Genomic DNA, 22,195 nt, shown 5'->3' on the forward strand with positions numbered 1-22,195 from the left:
TGTGTGAAAGAAAATCCTCTTTCTGTGATGAAACCATTTCTAGAAAACCCGTTGAGCGAGCTGAAAACTGCACTGGAAGCTGCTCCTGTTTGTTCCTGGAAAGCTGACATTTTCGAGGAAAGTTTCCGCCTGACTTTCCACTGCGAGCTGAATGTGATTCAGCACACAGAGCCTCCAAACCCGCAGCGTGTTGAACAAAGACACACTGCAAACAAACACTTCCTGTTAGACTTCACCTGTCGAGTCAAATGAAGTCAAACAGAAGCCCGTGGCCGCCTCCGTGGTCGACCCTGCAGACGGGTAGCGGTCAGTGTGTGAAGCCTGAGCGAGTGTGAGGGGCAGCAGATGAGTCAGAGCAGAAGATCCTGCTGTGTTCGACGGAGGGCGGAGCGTGGAGGGGGGAGGAAAAGAAATGACGCAGAGATGCATCCGAAATGATGCCGTTATATCGCTCTCTTCAAAGACACCAGACTCCATTGACAAAAACAGTCATTTTACCTCACAGAACACAGGAGCTGCTGCCTCGATCAGTGAGTGTGTTTGTGTTATTCTGTGACTTTGCCATTTTAAACGGTCAGTTCAGATCCAACACAACATTTGTGTGAAACACAATAACACAAACAAACTAACCGATAGAGGCAACAGTTGACCAAAAACTCCTGTGTTCTATGAGGTAAAATTACTGTTTTTGTCAATGGAGTCTGGTATCTTTGAAGGGAGCGATATAACGGCTGTTTTGATTAAACAAAAGGGATCTTATAGGTCCATCTCTGTAGGGATCCTTTCCATAATTTTGTATTCAGATTGTTATTCTAAGTGTGTGATAGCATCATGGAAAGGATCCCTACAGAGAGAGACCTGGAAGATCCTTTTAATTTAACCACAAACAGCCGTTATATCGCTCTCTGCACACACACCAGACTACATTCACTAAAACAAGGATTTTACCTGGCAGAGAAGAAGAGTTGCTGCTCTACTGCTGCCTGGATTGGTTTGTTTGTTTTTGTGTTATTGTGTGACTTTGTTGTTTTAAACGGTTTGCTCAGATCCAGCACAACATTTGTGTAATACAGGATAACACAACTAAAAGTTACCGACTGAGGCAGCGGTTATTCAGCCGTGTCCAGGCGCTTTGAAGTAAAATTATTGTTTTTGTCAATGGAGACTGGTGTCTTTGAAGAGAGCCGTTTAACAGCTGTTTGTGGTTAAACAATTAATTAAATGATGCCGAAATACATCTGAAATGATGACTGTCGCTGTGGAGGAACGCTGAACTGACATTTCTAATCTGTGGGGCTTTATTTTAATCAGACTTATCGTGTGAGTCATTTGAGACCATTTGGTGCACAATAACTGGCGTTTTCCTCGTCCGCTGTGCTGCTTGTCAGGAGTGATTTTGGAGATTTCCACTGATTCAGTACATCCTGTTTCTGCTGCAGAACTGTCACTGTAATGTTTCTGCTTTCTATTCAAGACCTGTCATGTTGTTATCGTTTATGAGTCAGACAAGATCATGCTAATGTTAACCACGTTTTCATTTTCTTTAACACGTCCACAATGGAAAATGTCAAAATGGAGGAGGCTGACAGACGAGTGGCCTGCTGGCTGAAATCATTAGATTTTTGAGTGGGCTGTTGATTGAGAGTGAATGCGAGACAAAGTTAAACTCAATATTAACCCTGGGTCCTCCTGTACACATCCTGGTGTCTGAGTGACTGGTAGGTAGTAAAAGTGTTGGAACTGGTCCAGTAGATCACCTCAGCCAGCAGCCACCAAACGGGCTGCAATGGCTGCAACGTGATCCTTTGGGACAACTGCACCTGATCACAGTAGGTCCACTAAAAGAGCTTGTTTGATCCACTGACAGGCTCAGAGTGTTATTCTAAGTGTGTGACAGCATCATGGAAAGGATCCCTACAGAGAGAGACCTGGAAGATCCTTTTGGTTTAACCACAAACAGCACACACACCAGACTACATTCACTAAAACAGGGATTTTAGAGAGCAGGACACAGGAGCTGCTGGTTTAGCTCTGCCTTAATCAGTTAGTTTGTTGGTGATATTGTGTGACTCTTGTGTTGTAAAGGGTTAGTTTGGCACAAGGCAACATTTATATAGCAAAATAAAAGTAACCATTGTGGGCAGCAGCAGAGCAGCAGCTCCTGTGTCCTGTTCTCTTAAATCCCTGTTTTAGTGAATGTAGTCTGGTGTGTGTGCAGAGAGCGATATAACGGCTGTTTGTACTACTGGACCTACTGGTCTACTGGACCAGTTCCAACACTTTTACTACCTACCAGTCACTCAGACACCAGGATGTGGACAGATATAGAGCCTGGGTTTAAATCAAAGAGAATTACTCTTTAAATCTTAAATCACACCATCGAAATATTTTAAAATAATGATATTATGATGTTAAACTCAACACAAGGTCGCCACAGAAGCCTGTAGAGATATAATTAGAGATGCTACAGAAGACACAGCTGGTGTCAACAGCACAAGCACCACCCTGCAGGATTCACACATGGAGATATCACACAGGAACACAATGTAGAGACTTAAGATCAGACTGAAAATACAAAAAAAACACTGAGAAAACCTAGAAAATGACTCATTGGTATCACACCATGTCACTGTGGAGCTCCACACATTCCTGCAGGGAGGATGAAGCCTTATGGACACACCACAGCGGATCAATACGGCACAGACACGCTGCACCTGTCACAGTATCAGTGCAGCACTATCACAGGGACAGAGTGTTTCTCAGGGCCGGAAAATGACACCTAGACTGCAAATAAAGGTCAGTTTAGTGCGTTTGGAATAAGATGGAGGAGCCGACAGGTCAAACCAATGTGATCGATAATCAGCAGAGGGAGCGCTGTGTGATCATTACCGGGCGTATAATGAAGCAGAGAGGTTTCATTTAAAGGTGCTCAGAGGCTCAGGTGTGACCGACGTTACATATCAGTCAACACCTGCAGGCCTGTGTGTGTGTGTGTGTGTGTGTGTGTGTGTGTGTGTGTGTGTGTGTGTGTGTTCATTAAAACGGTGTTGTTTTCTGTCTGTCTGTCTGTCTGTCTGTCTGTCTTACCTCTGCTGGGCGGATCTCTCTCTCTCTCTCTCTCTCTCTCTCTCTGTGCACCTGATGGAGGCAGCTCGCTCCCAAAAAAAAAAAATCCAAAAAACCAACAACGATGATGAATTTAAAATAAAAAACCAAACAAAAAAAAACACAAATCTGATCCTCAGCAGCGAAGCTCCGCGGGTCCGTGCAGGAGATCAGGAGCTCCGGCTGCGTCGTTTGCGGCCAGCAGAGCGGAAACCTTCCTCCAGAAATGAGCTGAAACCGGCTGGAAAACGTCTCTTTTCCGCGGCGCCGCACGCAGCTCCTTTACGCACGGCTCTGCGCTGACATGCTGCGTTAGTCCGAGGTGGAGCGAAGCGGTGAGGGGATGTTTGCAAAGGCGTCTGCTGCCTGCCTGCCTGCCTGCCGCCCCCCTCTGGAAGTGACCACCACCGGCTTCTCTGTGAATGAACGCCGCGGTTTGCAGGCGCCTCCTATCAGGCGGCAGGTTTCTGCAGAAGCGGTGCGGCAAGAGCGGCAGGAGCGAAGCGAGTGCTGGGTGCGGCAGGAGCGGCAGGAGCGGCAGGAGCGGCAGGAGCGGCGGTCATTTGGCTGCTATGAGTCATAACTGAGGCAGTGAGGCGTGTAATTGCTTCAGCATCAATAACTGAGTCCAGAAAAACGGAATCTGCCTGTTTGTGCAACACACACACACACACACACACACACACACACACACACACGGGATAAAAATAACTTCAGCTTTGATCTTGAAAAGCAATAAATGAAAATATAATTTACATTTAAAAACAAGTTTGAATAAATAAATATGCTTTTATTGAAGTCATAACGAATAAATAGCAAATGCATGTATTCATCTTAATTAATTGATTAATTAAAACCTTCCTCCTGATTTATTTTCCTTAATTCAGATGAAAGAATGTAAAGAAAATAATAATGAAATAGAATTTAAAAATTCTAATCAATCAGTCTCAGCATTGAGCTTTACTTAAGGGACTCCAAACAGGGCACTTGAACACATTATTGAGAGGGACTACTCTGACTCACCATGCCAAAGACCAAAGACCTCAGTCTGGAGCTCAGAAAGGAGACAGTGGAGGCTCATAATGAGGGGGAAGGCTATACTGCCATTTCCAGGTGTTTCCAGGGAGAGGCCTTCAACCCTAAGAACACCGTTCCCACAGCTAAACATGGAGGTGGGAGCATCATGCTGTGGGGCTGTTTTACTGCCTCGGGCACAGGGAGCCTTGTTCGGGTACATGGCATCATGAAAAAAGAAAATTATGTTGACATTTTGAGGGATAATATGAAGAAATCTGCTCTTAGTCTAGGCTTATGTCGTTGCTGGGTCTTCCAACAAGACAATGACCCAAAGCGTACGGCGAAACTGGTCCAACAGTTCTTAAAGGACACCAAAACCAAGGTCCTGGAGCGGCCCGCACAGAGCCCACATCTCAGTCCTATTGAGAATCTGTGGCGGGTGCTCAAAGTGAATGTCCATGCTTGGAAACCATGCAATTTAGACCAGCTGGAACAATTTGCATTGGAAGAAAATCCCCCAAGAGACATGTGCCAACCTTGTAAAGAACGACTCTAAGAGGCTGCTGTCAGTTGTGGCTCGGAAAGGGTACACTATTGACTATTAATGGTCAGGGGGCTAATAATTTTGACTGTGTCATTTTTACCTTTTCTTGTTTCTACTCATTGCATCAATAAAATATCCGCATCAAACTTAGTGAACATTTTGTCTTTGTGTTTTGGAAACAAATAAACTATAAACGATTGTTGTTGATGACCATTTCCATGGAGAAATCAAGGGTTTTGTCTGATTTCACGAGGGGGGCTAATTCAATTCAATTCAATTCAATTCAACTTTATTGTCTGTTCAGGTAAAAACAGAACTTTTTCTTTTGTCACGGCTCTAAAAACAAGGTTTAGAAACTCACATTCAGGCATTAAAAGACACCCCCACACAGGTAAAACGAATAAAACACGTAAAATAGACTAAAAACACAGTGCAGTCTATCCTGTGCTAATAATTTTGGCCTCAACTGTATACACACACACACACACACACATATATACACACACACACACACACACACACACATATATATATATATATATATACATATACATACACACACACATATATATATATATATATATATATATATATATATATATATATATATATATATATATATATATACACACACACATATATACACACACACACACATATATCTCATGCGAACAGTCTGGGCTGCAGCTGGAAGTCAGACTGGCAGAAAGCTCCGGTGGGCTGTGGGTGGGACTCCTTCACAGCTGCTGTTACAGGAAGTGATGTGATGGGGAAGTGCTTCACTTGTTATGGAGCTGGATGATTCACCCACTTCAGCGGGGTGAGGAGGGAACAATGTTCACTGGGTGGTGCAGATGTAATCCCAGCAGACAGTCGGTGCAGTTAAACCTCTGTTCAGACAAACAGCTCCAGGAGAGACGGCCTGCATGCAGCTAAAACCCACTCTGAGGAGTCGCAGAAGGACCTCAGAAGGTGAGAAACTCTCTGGCTGCTCTTGTTTTGGATGTAAAAGATCACTGACCACAGTTTCTGCTTCTCAGAGTCTCAAAGAGGTTTCTGTATCTAACAGTGACTTCCTGTAAGTAGTAGAAATGTTTTGGGGGCTTATTTCACTGACAAAAGCTTTGGGCAGGAAATGACTCAGTGGAGTTAAACACTGAGGGGGCGTCAGTGTTTCCAGAAGTCTGTCTGACTGTAAACCACTGAACAAAAATGCAGCATGTGCGGACGGGTGGCGGCTGCAGAAACAAGATAATCATGTTCACCCTTTGACCACTCGTACTAAAGTTTAGGATCACATTCAGTAGTTCTGTCCCTGCAAACACGAATGAGCGTCGCTGTCATGTATTCAGAGCTCACAGCAGGAAGAGCTGCAGAGATAAAGAACAGTTTGTACTTCATCAGCAGCTCCATTATTGCACTTTTATGGAGCCATTTTCCCCTCATCGAGTGCACGAAGGCGTGTTAGCACTCAAACATAACGTTTAACAGCTCTCGCTACATGTTCCAGGTGACAATACAGAGCTTCCTGTGTCACTGTTTCAGTCATATATTCATTCATTCACACAAAGCCTTTCTACACACATGTAGAATTTTGTACATATATATTTATATATTCTGTGTATATTGTTATATTCCTTTATTCTATTCTTAATTTATTTTTGTAAAAAAAAAAAAAGTCTTGCACCAAAGTGGAGCAGTGCCCCTAATTTCATTGTACCGCAATGACAATAAAGGCTATTCTATTCTATTCTATTCATTCATTCATTCGTGCTTTATTTAATTCTCAAGGAATCGTCGAAGGCATTCAAAAATAATTAACAGAAAAACTCATTTGTACAGTAGTGTTGGGTTTTAACCCTTAGAGGTCCACGATCACGCCGGTGTGATCAGATCAGGTGACGCTTTCAAAGCACCAAAACAAAAAACCGGGTCACCTGAAGCGCTGCTGTCAACGTCACTCGAAAGTGCAGATTTGAAACTCTCTCCCAGTTGATAGGCCACGTGAAACCGGAGATATGAGTTTTAATTTGATAGTATAAAAATATTCATGCAGGTGTTGCAATAAGAAATGCAACACCTGCCCATCCCACTTTTAGATACAGATAAATATTTTTGCATGATCAAACTACACTAATATCTCCAGTTTTACATGGTCTATCAACGTCAAACAAAAACTGGGGGAGAAAAGAAACCTCTAAGAGTTAGTGTGTGTTGTAAAATATTCCCAGTGTGTGAATGTGTGAATGTAATGTGATGGACAATATTCAGTTTGTTGTTGTTTGAGTTTCAGCTCGTCTGACATTTCTTTAGACTACGACGTCTTTTTTTTTCTCATAATAATGATGTAATTATGATGCATTAGCTCACTGTTGGTTTCATTATCTTAATCTTTCACTCAACTTTCATTTCCAGTTGATCCAAAATGAGACGTTCAACAACTGGGCCACCAACTCCGATTGAAAAATGGACCAAGGAAGACGTCCACCGTTGGCTGATGACGGAGGTCAAAGTTCATGCGACCTGTGCGGAGATATTCTCTGAGGAGGAAGTGTCAGGAGACAGTTTAGTCGTCTTTGAAAAGAAAGATATAGTGGACATGGGAGTAAAACATGGTCCGGCTGTCAAAATCACATCTTATCTACAAAGTCTGAAAGCAGGATCACAACCTCAGCTGGAGTTTCCAGCATTTGTGGAGAAGTGGACGAAGGAGCAGGTGAACCAGTGGTTACTGCAGCATGTGAAGGTGTACAGCAAATATGCAGAACAGCTCCAAGACCAGGACGTGTCTGGAGATTGCCTTGTTTGCTTCAAGAAGCAGGATCTTTTGGACCTGGAGGTGAAGAGCGGTCCTGCTGTCAAGATTCTAGCAGAACTCCGCAAACTGAACAACAAGCCAGAACCGACGCTGCAGCCCATCGTTCACGCCAGCACAGACCAAAAAGAAGCTCCGGGATCCGCTCAGGCCTCAGCAACCAAACCGCCAGAAACATCCCACACTGAATCAAAAATAGACAAATTAGTGGAAACTGAATCTGGAAAAGCTCGGCCGCTGCTGAAGAAGGCTTCAGAGGAGAATGAACTTCAGCAGCCGAGGCCAAAGAAGTTGGAGGTCAGCAGAGAAGAGGGTAAAGAGGTAAAAGCTCTATGTTGTATATCAAACATCCAGCCGTCTAATACAGCTTTTTGAAATGCTAAACTTGTAGGTGTTAAGTTTACACTAAATATCTGTTTCTTCCCGCAGACATCAGTCCTGTCCAAGATCCAGAAAGCCCTGGCCGACCTTAGAAAAGACGACCTAAAGAATTTTCATTTCTACTTACAACAGTACAGTAAATCCAAGCGTGAATGTATTCCTCGGGGTAAACTGGAGGGCCTGGACACCATGGACACGGCTCAGTTAATGACCGACCACTATGGAAGCAAAGAGGCTTTTCGCATCACACTCGACATTCTGCGAGAAATCAATCAGCGGGAACTTGCTCGTACGCTGGAGAAGGACATGGGTAAGTGGGAAATGATCCAAATAAGGAAGCTGCAAGGTAGAATTGCCTGATATATCTTCTTCTTCAGAGCTGCGCTGTTGTCTAAAAACTATTAAAAATACAAGGAGACAGGCCGTTGCACTGGGTGACATGAACTCAGTCCCAAATTCACCGTCTTAGACACTCATGAGAGCACCAAATATTAAATGAAAACAGTCCCTCACAAATGCATCATTTACTCCCATTTGAGTAAATATTTGTGGGGTGCTGTTGAAGGTTGAAGCAGAGTAATTACATGCACATCATGTAGGTAGAAGGCTCGCAGTAGACAGAGTCAATGAGAAAGAGGTCTGAGCACCGGCACACTTGTTCCACGCCACAGAAATGCTTTTATTACTGACTTTCAATGCTACTTAGATCTTCATCTGATGACACTACCTGCCTGTATGGTTTCTCTTACCATTGCTATGCCATCTTTTCTCCGGCATTGTCAAATGTTACAGCTGTTACTCGGTCAAGTTCAAGTTGCCATTGGAACGACTGCTGACGCAACAAAAGTCCTCTTGTGGCAACGCTGCTGAGCAGTCAGCGACAATGAGGCTTTACAGTCCAAGTAGGATCGAAATGTTGGCAGTAATAAAAACATTTCTGTGGCCTGGAGCGAGTGTGCAGGCTTACGTCTTTTTCATTGACGCGTTTTTTGAGATTCACATCTTAAGTAGGAGCCGATGAACTTAGAGCTGAGAGCCACAGACACAAAGTCAGAGTACTGAGAGTCTTTTTTATCTTTATCTTCCTGTTCATACAGGTCAACTGGGGCAGCAGTGCCTTTCAAAAGAAGTTGTGAAGAAAGAAGCGAACCAGGGTGACAAACTAAAGGACTTGTTGACCTGTGGAGGGAACTCGCTGGACAGCTACGACAGATTTGTTGTTGTCGTGAACAAGAGCAGTCCAGAACAAGTGCAGCATCTCCAGTTTTTGAGTAAACTGAAACTGTTCTGTGTGTTAGACTTTGACCCCAACTCTGTCACTCTAGGTGGACTCTGTCATTCCTACAGAGAGTCACGGGTGGCCAACCTGCACACCCCATCACAATATCAAGGACAGGTTGACTCGGTGATAAAGAACCTGAACCTCTACAAACAAACCAGCTGGATCTTCTGCAACGGTAGACATGACATTGACAGCGACTCCAACAAGGAGTTAGATTATAAAAACTGGCTGAGAAAATCGTGCAGAGATGTAGAGCACTTGGTTTCATTCATCTGCAACCCTGAGGTTCTTCTCCAAGGGAGACGTCTCATCATCTTCCTGCTACTTTCACCTGTGGAGACTGAGAAAGACCCGGTCTTTGACACCTACAAGTCTTTCATTAAACACACTGAAGAGGAGAGCATCGTCACCATTTGTGAGTCTCAAAGCACATATGAGAAATGGAGGGAGTTGATAAAAGAAAAGTGTGACTTTGACATCAACCATCTATCCATAAATGAGCTAACCCTGAATGAGATCAATGGTACCATAATGGCACTGGGACCATTTAATCAGCCATCTGGAAGGCTGCTGCCCTCCTGTGGCTCCAGTGCTGTTGTCCTAAAACAGAAGGATGAAGATTTCATGACGGCTCTGGATATTTTGTGTCTGAATCAGTGCGAAAACATCTACGACGAAAACAGTCAAGAGTTTCGTGACCTCAAAAAGAAAGTCGAGGAGGAATTCTACAGAGGAGGCAAAGTCAAATGGTGGAACTTCTACTTCTGCGACAAAGACAAAGAGAAGCCCTTCATCAAGCGGGACAAGTATGAAAATGTAAAGAAGATGATCAGAAATCAGTCGAGGGATTCAAAAAACATGTGCACTCTGCTCAATCTGTTTCACGACCCAGGCTGCGGTGGCACCACCTTGGCGATGCACGTGATGTGGGATCTCCGTCAAGAGTTCAGATGTGCCGTGCTGAGAGACAACGCGCTGCCAAAGACAGAAGTTGCCTCTCAGGTCCAAAGGCTGATGAAGCTTGAAAGTGAGCGACCGTCTCCGGTTCTGCTGTTAGTCGATGACTCGAAGGAAAAGGAGAATCCTTACGATCTTGTGAACTGCATCCACAAGGCTGCAGTAGACGACAGCTTAAACATAAATATGGACGATGCCCCAAACTGCAAAGTCATCATCCTGAACTGTGTTCGTTCCCATAGCCCCAAGGAGCAATACAGGCAGCACATTCCAACAAGTCAGTACATCACTGCTACTTTGACAAAGGACGAACAGAGAGAGTTTGAGAAGAAACTCAAGGAGCTAAAGGAAACCCATGAAACACCAGAAAACTTTTACGGCTTCATAATCGTGATGAGCAGTTTTGACCAAGAATACATTGACAAACTTGCTTGTGACACACTGGAGAACTTTGACTTTAGCCAAAAGAAGGACCAACTGTTTGCCTTTCTAGCCCTTCTGAATAACTATGTGGCAGAATCTGAAATCTCTCTCTCCCTCTCAGAGGATTTTTTTGGGATGAAAATGATTCACTGGCAAGAGGACAGTGTGCTGGAGAGAATGAGGCCATATTCAAACTTTCTCATCATAGACACAGTTGAAGAGTGGGGAGGATACAAAGGAATCCGAATCCTTCATCACACCATAGCATCTGCCTGTCTAGAGGAGTTGGAGAAACGATACGACAGAAAAGTAAGTGACATTACAATGGAGATTCTTCACTGTGACCTGTTCTTCAGCGCTGGAGTCGTCAAACACAAATTCATGCTCTCAATTCAGCAAATGTTGATTGAAAGGCAGCGCAAGAAAGACGCAGATGAGAGAGAACCGTTTTCCCCCCTCATAGGCAAAATACACAGCAAGCAAGGGAGGCAAACTGTCCAAGAAATCTTTGTGAAAGCATCATCGCGGTTTGTGACAAGCGCATCGATTCCTCAGGCGCTGGCGAGATATTTGTACATCAACGAGCGTGACTTCCCAGAGGCTCTGAAGTGGGCTGAAAAGGCCAAGAACATTAAAGCAAACCCATACACATTTGACACTATTGGGCAGCTTCACAAAAGCAATTTAAAATCAAACAACCACAGAGAAAAGCAGGAGACGTCACACAATCCAGAAGACTTAAACACAAACATTAAAATAGCGCACAATGCTATCACAGCATTTAAAAGGGCTCAAGAGCTGGCAAATACAGAGGAAGAACTTGAGAAGGAAGCAGCTGATGATGAGTCCGATGACTATCCCAGAAAGTCATATAACATCTACGGCTATGTTGGAGTGCTGGAAATTGCTTTCCTGGTCTTTGAGATTCTGGGTAGATTGCCGTTCTTTGAGAAAAGCAATCCAATGAAGAAGAAGTACTTACAGAGCTTTCTGCAAAAAGCAATCCCGATCACCAGCGTGTTTAGGGAGGACAATGACATCAACAACAGATACGTGGAGATCATCAAAGAACACGAAAAGTTTCTCCTCGATTTGAAAACTGAAGTAAAAGAAACATTTGAAACTGTTGACTGTTACTTTACGTATATAAAAGTGAGAAGTGAGTTTGATACAAAGAACCATCTGACCATCTGTGATCTTTTTAAAGACTATGTCAGTCTTTTTTGCACGGCACCAGAGGAAATCAAAAAAGAGCGGCAAAGCAATCCTAACCTCAATCTGAAAATCGATATCGAAAGCCGAAGATTGTTTATTGAGAAGAACCAAGCGGACACATTCACAGGGATCCTGCAGCATTTGGACAAACCTGCTGAAGACATCGAGAAGATCACAGAGTGCTACGCATTCCTGCAACATCATCAGCAATTCGTCAACAAAAGACAAAAGACGAAGGAGACAATCAACTACATTTTGTCCAACATCGTTCTTTACGTCTTGAAGCCAAAATCTAAACACGTAAAGAGTCTCGTCTTCCTCTCTGATCTCCTTTTGAAAACCCTGCAAGATGTCGGACTCGGGTATCCCTTCCCCGATCCCTACTACCTGGCTCTGCTGTTATTCTGGCCAGTCAAGAACAGTCCAGGCGAGGAAAACACTGAAATCGGCTCTTACGTGAGAGCGATTCGAAAGTCAGCTCACAAGCGCCTGGCTTCATTGTTCCGAACTAGGAGCACTGTCGCCCACCTCTACTTAGGGAAAGAGCAGGGACTCAAGAGGCTCGTTTCCAAGCCCCAACTAGATGAGAACTTCAAAAAGATGCGCCGTGATACCTTGGCACAGCTTTGGCGTAACGGAGATATATTTAAAGACAAGGCAATTATCAACTGCCTTCATCGGGTCAGTGGAACCATTGAGCAAGGGGAGGTGTACGCCAGTTATGGACAACTGAGGATCCCCGTGCGTCCAGCTCTTATCGCTGGAATAAGAAGTGGCCTCAGCACAGAAAAGGTTTCTTTCTACCTTGGTTTTGCCATCAATGGACCTCTGGCCTATGACATCCAGTATGTGAACTAGGGTACAAGTTAAGGAAAATCAATTTGTAAAGCACCTTTCAGACTCAATTCAATTCAAAGTGCTTTACAGGGACGTAAAACAACAAAAACAAGTCGCAGAAACAATAAATTGCAGGAAAGACGCATGAACTGTACAATGTGAACAATACCTGTGGCATAAAACATAGGAAAATGTTGAGTAAGACAAACTGCAGGGCAAAATGCTAAATGGCTCTAGATCTGTGTGTATATACATTCATAGGTTTTTACATCTTTTATAAACATTTGTTATCCTGTTTCTAGGAATGTTTTCACTGTGGCAGATCAGAGGCACACTCACCGTTGTTTGTCTGTTAAGTGCAAATATGATTCAGGAGTTAAACGAGGTTAATTGTGGGGAACTTAAATGTACAAAGAAGTGAAACACAAGCACTGATGCATGAATGAGTTGTCGCAGTGACTCACTGCGCTGGAATTTCAAACACACGAGCAAACTATAAGACAGACAAGTACAAGTCCTGTAGCTCCTGTCTGTACACGTTTTATATTCTTATATTCTTTATATATGAGATGTTTTGTCTTTATTTTTGTTGCCTGTTGCAGATGTGATACCAGTAAATGCAAATCCTGCCTCCAGCTGTGTTTTTATAATCTTTTTAAAGTCATTTAATGTTTTATAATCATGTTTTACTATGGATATAATAATATTTGTTGGATGCATAACATACACAGATGTCCTAAATTCAGATTGCACTAAATGACAATAAAATAAATGTTCTACACATGCTCAGCCTCTCTCAATGGAAATATGTCTATTTTGCATTTGCATTGCAGAAAAGTCACATCGCTGGTAACCACAAGTTTAAAAGACAAGCAAACATTCGCTCTGTCAAATTTAAATATGTTACAGCCCCAAAACTCTGTGTTTACATAATAAAATATAATAAAATGAGTAATTAAGAGTATTAACATTAAACTGACCTTTGGCTTTAGGAGTCCACTTGCTCTGTTGTCTTCACTGGATCATCGCCAGAGCTCAACACGTTCTCCGATAAAATGTTAAGAAGTCACTCATCACATCAGAAAGTTAAAACAGGAAGTTGTTGCATTTTGGTCACATGTAGTTAAAATAATCAGGCTAATATCTAAACCACACGCAGCACTTATTAGGGAAAACTGTGACTTTGGTCCCTCAGCTAACTCCATTTCAACCTATCGCTAGCTAGACAAGACAAGAGGCAGCAGCAGCTAATATCACATGCCTCTGCTAATGTCTGCTATTTCAACTTAGTCTGCTAAGTATCCAGCTAGCAGTGTTTTAATACTGTACGTGCACAGAAAAAGAGCATTCATGCAACATAAATAGCTCAATGATTTACAATACACAAAGATAATACTTCAACCAGATGTGAAAGTGACTCCTTCAGTGTTTTGTTGTGTCCAACCAACGGTCCAAAGAACAACACCATTCAGTTTCCTGATATTTAAAACCAAAACATCTTTCCTGCATGAAAAACCACTGAATGATTATTAGTGTCATGAGTGAATGAAGATGGTCGACAACAACCACAAAATGGCCAGAAACTGACATGAAATCACTACAAAGAGACACCAAACGACCACAAACACTAAACGACCTCAAAGAGACACAAAGTGACCACAAAGAGACACTAAATGACCTCAAAGAGACACAAAACAACCACAAAGAGACACAAAACGACCTCAAAGAGACACTAAACGACCTCAAAGAGACACTAAACGACCTCAAAGAGACACTAAAGGACCTCAAAGAGACACAAAGTGACCACAGAGACACAAAACGACCTCAAAGAGACACTAAAGGACCTCAAAGAGACACTAAACGCCCTCAAAGTGACACTAAAGGACCTCAAAGAGACACAAAGTGACCACAGAGACACAAAACGACCTAAAAGAGACACTAAAGGACCTCAAAGAGACACTAAACGACCTCAAAGTGACACTAAAGGACCTCAAAGAGACACAAAGTGACCACAGAGACACAAAACGACCTCAAAGAGACACTAAAGGACCTCAAAGAGACACTAAACGACCTCAAAGTGACACTAAAGGACCTCAAAGAGACACAAAGTGACCACAGAGACACAAAACGACCTCAAAGAGACACTAAAGGACCTCAAAGAGACACTAAACGACCTCAAAGAGACACTAAAGGACCTCAAAGAGACACAAAGTGACCACAGAGACACAAAACGACCTAAAAGAGACACTAAACGACCACAAAGAGACACAAACGACCTCAGAGACACCAAACGACCTCAAAGAGACACTAAACGACCTCAAAGAGACACAAAACGACCACAAAGAGACACAAAGTGACCTCAAAGAGACACTAAACGACCTCAAAGAGACACAAAACGACCACAAAGAGACACAAAGTGACCTCAAAGAGACACTAAACGACCTCAAAGAGACACTAAACGACCACAAAGAGACACAAAGTGACCTCAAAGAGACACTAAACGACCTCAAAGAGACACTAAACGACCTCGAAGAGACACAAAACGACCTCAAAGAGACACAAAACATCAGACATAATAAACTCCCTAGATGTTTTCATGTCAGATTAATGTACTGAGGTAAAAGTATCATGAAAAGAACATTCAAGTAAAGAACAAGCACCTCAGATTAGTTCAAACATTAAACTTAACGTACGGACTCGTATTCGTGCAGAATTCTTTATTATGACAAAAATATGAAAACTAATGTACAGAGCAGCATCGTTGTGCATCATTAAATATGGCGTGAACGGGTTCACGGAGGTCGCTATGAGCAGGAAGTGTGCCGGGAGTCTCTCAGTGGGTGTGAGCCGCCGATGAGCAGATGAATGTGTGTTGCGTTTCAGGGGAGCAGCTGGTGGAAATCCAGCTTCTGGGGGTTTCAACCAGCACACAGTCCGAGTCCTCGTGGGACTCACCGCGGCCCGGCAGCGCCCCCCTCAGTCTGGAGAAGGACACCGAGCGGCCGTCGGCCCACGTCCGGCGACCCGCACCCCCAGACAGACCTGAGGAACAGGAGCAGGAAGGGTTTATTTTTATTCTTCTCTTAAATTGCTGAATTTTTGCATTGAGTTTTGTTCATACTTCATGTTCTTTAGATTTTTATCATTTGGTCCATCTGAGATTTGGGACTATTTGCCTCCATAACAAGTCCTCTTTCAAAATAAAATATACCAATCTCTGGTGGGGGCAGACACTCACCGATCCAAAATGGCTTCCTCCCTGCGAACTTCCACAGCCAGGTCATGTCCCTCCTGGAGCGCACGCTGGTCAGGCTGCTGTTAAAGCTGACAACACACACACACACACACACACACACACACACACACACACGTAAAGGTGTGTTCACATGCGAGTACAACTTTGGAAAACTGGAACTTCATGAATGTGCAGGCACCTAAAGTTGTTTTTTTTAAGCTGATTGTGTGTCTTTTGGGAAAAAAAAGGTTAAACATTAAACCAACAGGTTGAAACAGCAGTAGATAAGTTTAGGGATTTTACTACTGGGACATTCCCATAAAATACACAGATATCTAGTAGGTTTATCCAGAACATCATGGAAAGGATCCCTACAGAGAGAGACCTGGAAGATCCTTTTGGTTTAACCACAAACAGCACACACACCAGACTACATTCACTAAAACAGGGATTTTAGAGAACCGGACACAGGAGCTGCTGGTCTGCTGCTGCCTCCATCAGTCAGTGTGTTGGTGTTATTGTGTGTTACACAAATATTGTGTTGGATCTAAACTGACACTATAAAACACCAAAGTCGCACAATAACACAAACAGACTAACTGACCAAGGGAGCAGTGCACCAGCAGCTCCTGTGCTCTGTGAGCTAAAATCCCTGTTTTAGTGAATGTAGTCTGGTGTGTGTGCTGTTTGTGGTTAAACCAAAAGGATCTTCCAGGTCTCTCTCTGTAGGGATCCTTTCCATGATGCTGTCACACACTTAGAATAACACTCTGAGCCTGTCAGTGGATCAAACAAGCTCTTTTAGTGGACCTACTGTGATCAGGTGCAGTTGTCCCAAAGGATCATGTCAAAGGATACTACCTACCAGTCACTCAGACACCAGGATGTGGACAGATGGGATCCATGTTTCAAAATACTCAAGCTGTCCTTCAACATGGTGTTATAATCAACATAAATGCTGTACAATGAATAAAACAGGAAGTCTGTGTTACTAACAGCAGTGAGCAGGTCCTCTCTGCGCTGGCCCAGCTGGCCACAGACGAGCTGAGGATGTAACAGCGTCTCCTGTAGTGAGTCCAGCCGTCGGGACAGGAGCTGCTGACCGACTTCCCCGTCTGAGGAGGCAACGACATCAACGATTTAGACTATGGGGTCAGATTAGTGGGCTGGTGAGGAACGCTGAGCTGCTGGCTCTCCTTTTAACCTGGCTAGGTCACCGTGGTAACTGATGCTGCAAACTAAACCTGCAGCCGGAGCGTTTAAACAAGGTTCAAACAGTCAAGCCCAGTGAAGTAAATGTGTGTGTGTGTGTGTGTGCACCTTGCGCTGGCGTAGCTCCGGCTGATATCTGGGCTCTGGATGATCCATCTGAGGAGGGTCTCCCACTGGGAGCTCCTCCTGCGGGAGGCGACCACGAGGCGACCAGCTCCAGCCGGCGTCACCCGGATTCAGCTCCTCCAGCCGGAGGGGAGTCAGACTGTGGAACTGATGGAGAGCCAGGTGACGTTAACACAGTGTGTGTGTGTGTGTGTGTGTGTGTGTGTGTGTGTGTGTGTGTGTGGAGTCTTACCGTCCAGACCTTCTCCTCTGGCCTCCTCCCCCCCGACAGGTGAACCTGCACGTGAGCAGAACAGTAAAACATCAACTTTGTGCAGAAAATAATACTAAAAAAACACTCCTGTTTCTCTCCGCAGCATTTAAAGCTTCATGCTGGAGATCAGGAAGTCTGACAGGAAGCTTCGTCCAATCACAGCTCCCCTCAGAGAGAGAGAGCGTTCCTATTGGCTGCTCACTGCAGAGAGGAAGAGAAGTTCACCATGAAGCTGCTGCCTTCATGTTCCTGCAACATCTGGTTGTGCCGACGGCTTCTGTCATGGAGGGAACGTCATTATCAGACTGACATCCACATGGTGGCGATTCCCCAGGAGAGCAGGAGAGGAGCGGCCATGTTGGATGGTGCTAACAGATTAGCCTCCTGCTACCGTTAGCTAAAGGCTGCAGCTGATTCCAGTTCACGTTTCTGTAGCTAACGTTTGTTTATCACCTCAGAGGCTTCACAGGTCGACAGGTTAGCAGAGCACGTGACAACACCTGTGGTCACCTGGTGGGAGGGGCTGGGGGCGGAGACAGGAGAGCTGCAGGGGCGGAGCTGGATTTTACACAGTTTAGCTTTTACCTCCTGCAGCTTTAAAGGAAGTCAAGAAGCCAAAAACACAAAAAAGATCAAGTGGACATGAAGATTTATTTGGGAATAAATAAAAAAATAAAATTGCAATGAATGAAAATGAGACTCAAGTTGGAATTAATCTTGAACGCTCACCTTTAGTCCTCCATGTCTGAGCCTGGGTGCAGTGCCCCCCCCTGGCAGCTGCCGGCTGTGGTGGTGGATGTGGCTGTAGCCGGGGGCCGGCTGGTCCTGTGGGTCCCCCCCCTCTCCGTAGTCCAGGTAAGTCCGGCGATTTGGGACGTCGCCTCGGGGAGGGTGAGGCTGGTTCTCCCACAGCAGCTCCGCCTCGATGTCGGTGACGGGGGGGTCCTCCTCCGGCCTGGGGGGGTCAGGGAGGCGGGGAGGAGATGGAGGAGGAGCTGGGAGTCGCCTCTGGTCGTCCTCCACCCTCAGGTCGTCTGGATCACACCGTCCTGATAGACGGACAAGAAGGTTTTTATTTTGTCTTGGCTCGTTTTATAATTCTACTTTATAATTCCACCTCTTTCCAGAACAGACTGGAACTGATGCTGATAAAAGAAAAATGAAACGTAAGTTAACAAATCAATTTACTGTTGGCTTCAGGAAGGATTTGAACCCTGTTAAAGTCCCGTAGCTAAACCATCAGGGACCGGGGGTAAATAGACCCTCCAGATTTTAGTACTGAAATGTTCGACCACTGCAGCTGTAATTCTGGAGGCGCTTCAATAAATCATCATCATCATCATCCCGATCGTCTCCTACCTCCTCTGGGGTCGATGATCTCCACGCTGGCGGACGTCCTCTGTCCCAGGACGGCGTTTTTGGGGTTTTTCAGGGTGACAGTGAAGGTCTCATGGTTCTCCTCCAGACCGTCATCGATCAGGTAAATGTTCCAGGTCTTCACGTCGACTCCTGATCAGGAGACACACACACACACTATAGACCTCCACTACACACTGACACACTGACTAACTAACACACACACACTATAGACCTCCACTACACACTGACACACTGACTAACTAACACACACACACTATAGACCTCCACTACACACTGACACACTGACTAACTAACACACACACACACTATAGACCTCCACTACACACTAACACACTGACTAACTAGCACACACACACACTATAGACCTCCACTACACACTGACACACTGACTAACTAGCACACACACACTATAGACCTCCACTACACACTGACACACTGACTAACTAACACACACACACACTATAGACCTCCACTACACACTGACTAACTAACACACACACACTATAGACCTCCACTACACACTGACACACTGACTAACTAGCACACACACACTATAGACCTCCACTACACACTGACACACTGACTAACTAGCACACACACACTATAGACCTCCACTACACACTGACTAACTAACACACACACACTATAGACCTCCACTACACACTGACACACTGACTAACTAGCACACACACACTATAGACCTCCACTACACACTGACACACTGACTAACTAACACACACACACTATAGACCTATAGACCTAGAGTCCACTAGAGTCCACTAGAGTCCACTAGAGTCAGACCTGGGTCAAACTGGATGAGGCTGGCTGTGCTGTGAGTGAAATCTCTGCCGGGTTTGGCCGATCCTTCCTCCACCTACTCAGACGAAGACATAAAACAAACCCTGGCTCGTTAACGTGACGATGACGACGACAATGATGATGATGATGATGATGATGCTGCTCTTCGTTGACAGCTCTGACGTCACAGTCTTACCTGGATGGCGACGTACGCCGGGTCGGCGCTCCTCCCGCTGCGCTGGATCTGGATCTGAAGCGTTCCCGCCGTCTCACAGGTCCTGTAGCAGGTCGCCGACAGCTCCACCCGAGACCAGGAGAGCTCGAGTCTGCAGGAGACACTCGGCTGAGTCCTTCACACACTTCAAACACGACTCACACTCTGAAGGATGGACGTAACCATGGTGACGTAACCACGGTGACTGGACAAGATCAGACTGGGACCAACATCGACCATCCTCAGTGGAGCATGAAGCCAGAAAACATCAACTTCCTGGGCATAAAAGAACCTTTATCTTTGTCACCGTTTGGCCCGTAGAGCCTGGAGCACCCGCTAACTTCCTGTTAGCTCTCTGCTAACTTCCTGTTAGCCCTCCGCTAACTTGAATGGGGATAAAATGATTTAATCTTCTAGACTTTCCAAATGTTATCGGACTGAATGGATCAAATCCTGATCCTGAGTCACTCCACAGGTCTGATTTTCACCACGTGACTCTTTCTGGGCCCATTGGCGCCAAGCGATGGACGCCATTGTTGTAATTACACGGTTTGGCCTCTATGTAAAACCGGCTTCATAGCCTGGTGCACTTCCTGGTTCAGATCTGATTACTTCCTCCAACAAACCAGAGGAATCGGACTAAAACTTTACAGGACAGAGGCGTCTGCATACTTTAACGGTGCCACCGTCTACAAACCCACATCTCGGGCAGCATCGTGTTTCCCGCCGGGTCGGTGAGGAGGAACTCGAAGCTGTCGGCCGTCACCTCCATGTCGGCCGGCAGGACGAACAGCACGGCGCGCTGGTCCACGTCCCGCTGCGTGAAGCGACCTTTGATGTACGCGCCTGTCAGGACGAGAGGAAGCTTTAAACCAGAGGGCAGGAACACTTCTCACTCTAATCCATGATCCTCCTTCCTGATTTAAGCTAAAATATTCAGGTGTCAGCTATAAATACGTTTTCTAAAATTAGGTGGTTTGAACGTTTAATTAAAGAAAACATGAACTTTTACTCGACAATCTGCACGTTTGTAGGAATGTCTGGTTATTTTAGCAACTGACCCTTCAAAATAAGAGTCAACCAATAATATAATCATTGTTTTTGATCTTTTAAAACAGTTTTTAACCCCATCAACATACACATTTAACCCTTTAACTCCCAGTGTGTCGTCAGTGACGGTTTCTGAAAGCAGAGACGTTGCTTTTTACAGCCAATATGGCGTCATTACGGTCTTATTTCTTCATTTCAAACTGTTATCACAATCATATAACGTCTTGTAAATAATATTGGAAGTTCCAAGTTTTCTGGAAAAATGGTCAAAAGCACAGGACGTTTTCTGACCCTTTTATAGTCAAAATGAGCAAAAAATTCCAGGCAGACATTTTGAGGTTTTAAAGGGTTAACATTTAATAGAATGCTTGTTAAGCTAAGCTAAGCTAAGCTAAGCTAAGCTAGTTTATGACCAGCTGATAACTTGACTTGTGCGCAGGAGACCAGAGGATGAAGCTCACTGAGCGGTTTGACACCAAACTAAATGGTTCTTTACCGTCTTCACCACAAACCGAGACTCTAAAATCATCTTTTAAACAGATAAACATCGTGTGTGAGATTCAGGGAACGATTCAAACTGGATCTAAACTTTATTCATGATGGTAGAGCAGGTTCTTTCCAAAACAAGCCCACCTGAAGGGACCTTCAGGTGTTTTAGGTTTCTGTGGCCTTCAAACGACCAGGAAATATCTGCGTGCCAACCAAGCCCGGTCTCCCCTAGTGAGCCGGTCGGCGGCTCACCTGTGACGACGTTCTCCAGGTAGCCGAAGTGCGGCGGCCTGCTGATGGAGAACTCCAGCTCCTCCGTGGGGCTGTCGGGGTCGGACGCCTGCAGGTGCTTGGAGGTGATGAAGATGCCGTAACGCCCGCCGCCGAGATCCACCACGGCGCTGGGAGTCCGCCTGGTGGTCAGACTGGGGGGCGTCCTGTCCACCCAGTGCACCTGAACACAACGGGAGGGTCCTGTTAAAGCGTCGGGGGGGTGACTGAAAGATCAACGAGACCAGATCCTCCGATTTATAACTCATGGGTGTGATATCAGTTTGGAACGGAGCAAATTACATTTTTATTAAAAGCCACAAACATCTGAATATATACACACACACACACACACACACACACACACACACCTGAGTTATTCATCGGTTATCTTTTAAAGTTTTATTATCTTTATTTTAAAGCACTTCAGGTATGAAAGGTGCTTTATATATTAGTATTTGAATAAGTGGGATGACATTTAACACATCAGTAGAAAAAGGCAAAGACTGAACCAAGTGTGTATATTGTGTAACATCTGTAAACAATAAAAACTGAACTGACGAGTAAAAACATTCAAAAACTAACAAACTTT

General features: G+C 44.6%; 2 protein-coding genes across 2 annotated transcripts in view; one reads left to right on the forward strand and one right to left on the reverse strand.

Moving 5' to 3' along the window:
• Positions 1 to 5,543: 5,543 nt before the first annotated feature.
• LOC139202977 (sterile alpha motif domain-containing protein 9) lies at positions 5,544 to 13,308 on the forward strand. Its single transcript, XM_070832599.1, has 4 exons — positions 5,544 to 5,638; positions 7,082 to 7,802; positions 7,911 to 8,172; positions 8,960 to 13,308. Exons 2-4 carry the CDS (start codon positions 7,092 to 7,094, stop codon positions 12,595 to 12,597), a joined length of 4,611 nt encoding a protein of 1,536 aa, XP_070688700.1. The 5' UTR covers positions 5,544 to 5,638; positions 7,082 to 7,091; the 3' UTR covers positions 12,598 to 13,308.
• Positions 13,309 to 15,289: 1,981 nt separating this feature from the next.
• frem1b (Fras1 related extracellular matrix 1b) overlaps positions 15,290 to 22,195 on the reverse strand; it is a 44,369-nt gene continuing 37,463 nt past the window's right edge. The window contains exons 25-35 of the mRNA XM_070831977.1: positions 21,586 to 21,787; positions 20,496 to 20,640; positions 19,777 to 19,906; positions 19,584 to 19,656; positions 18,762 to 18,911; positions 18,132 to 18,451; positions 17,382 to 17,426; positions 17,132 to 17,296; positions 16,808 to 16,926; positions 15,815 to 15,900; positions 15,290 to 15,618 (exon numbers count right to left, since the gene is read on the reverse strand). Of these exons, the coding sequence (XP_070688078.1) occupies positions 15,410 to 15,618; positions 15,815 to 15,900; positions 16,808 to 16,926; positions 17,132 to 17,296; positions 17,382 to 17,426; positions 18,132 to 18,451; positions 18,762 to 18,911; positions 19,584 to 19,656; positions 19,777 to 19,906; positions 20,496 to 20,640; positions 21,586 to 21,787 (1,644 nt within the window). The 3' untranslated portion in view covers positions 15,290 to 15,409. The remainder of the gene's footprint in view (positions 15,619 to 15,814; positions 15,901 to 16,807; positions 16,927 to 17,131; positions 17,297 to 17,381; positions 17,427 to 18,131; positions 18,452 to 18,761; positions 18,912 to 19,583; positions 19,657 to 19,776; positions 19,907 to 20,495; positions 20,641 to 21,585; positions 21,788 to 22,195) is intronic.

Source organism: Pempheris klunzingeri, chromosome 6 (assembly GCF_042242105.1).
Source record: "Pempheris klunzingeri isolate RE-2024b chromosome 6, fPemKlu1.hap1, whole genome shotgun sequence".
Lineage (NCBI taxonomy): Eukaryota > Metazoa > Chordata > Actinopteri > Acropomatiformes > Pempheridae > Pempheris > Pempheris klunzingeri.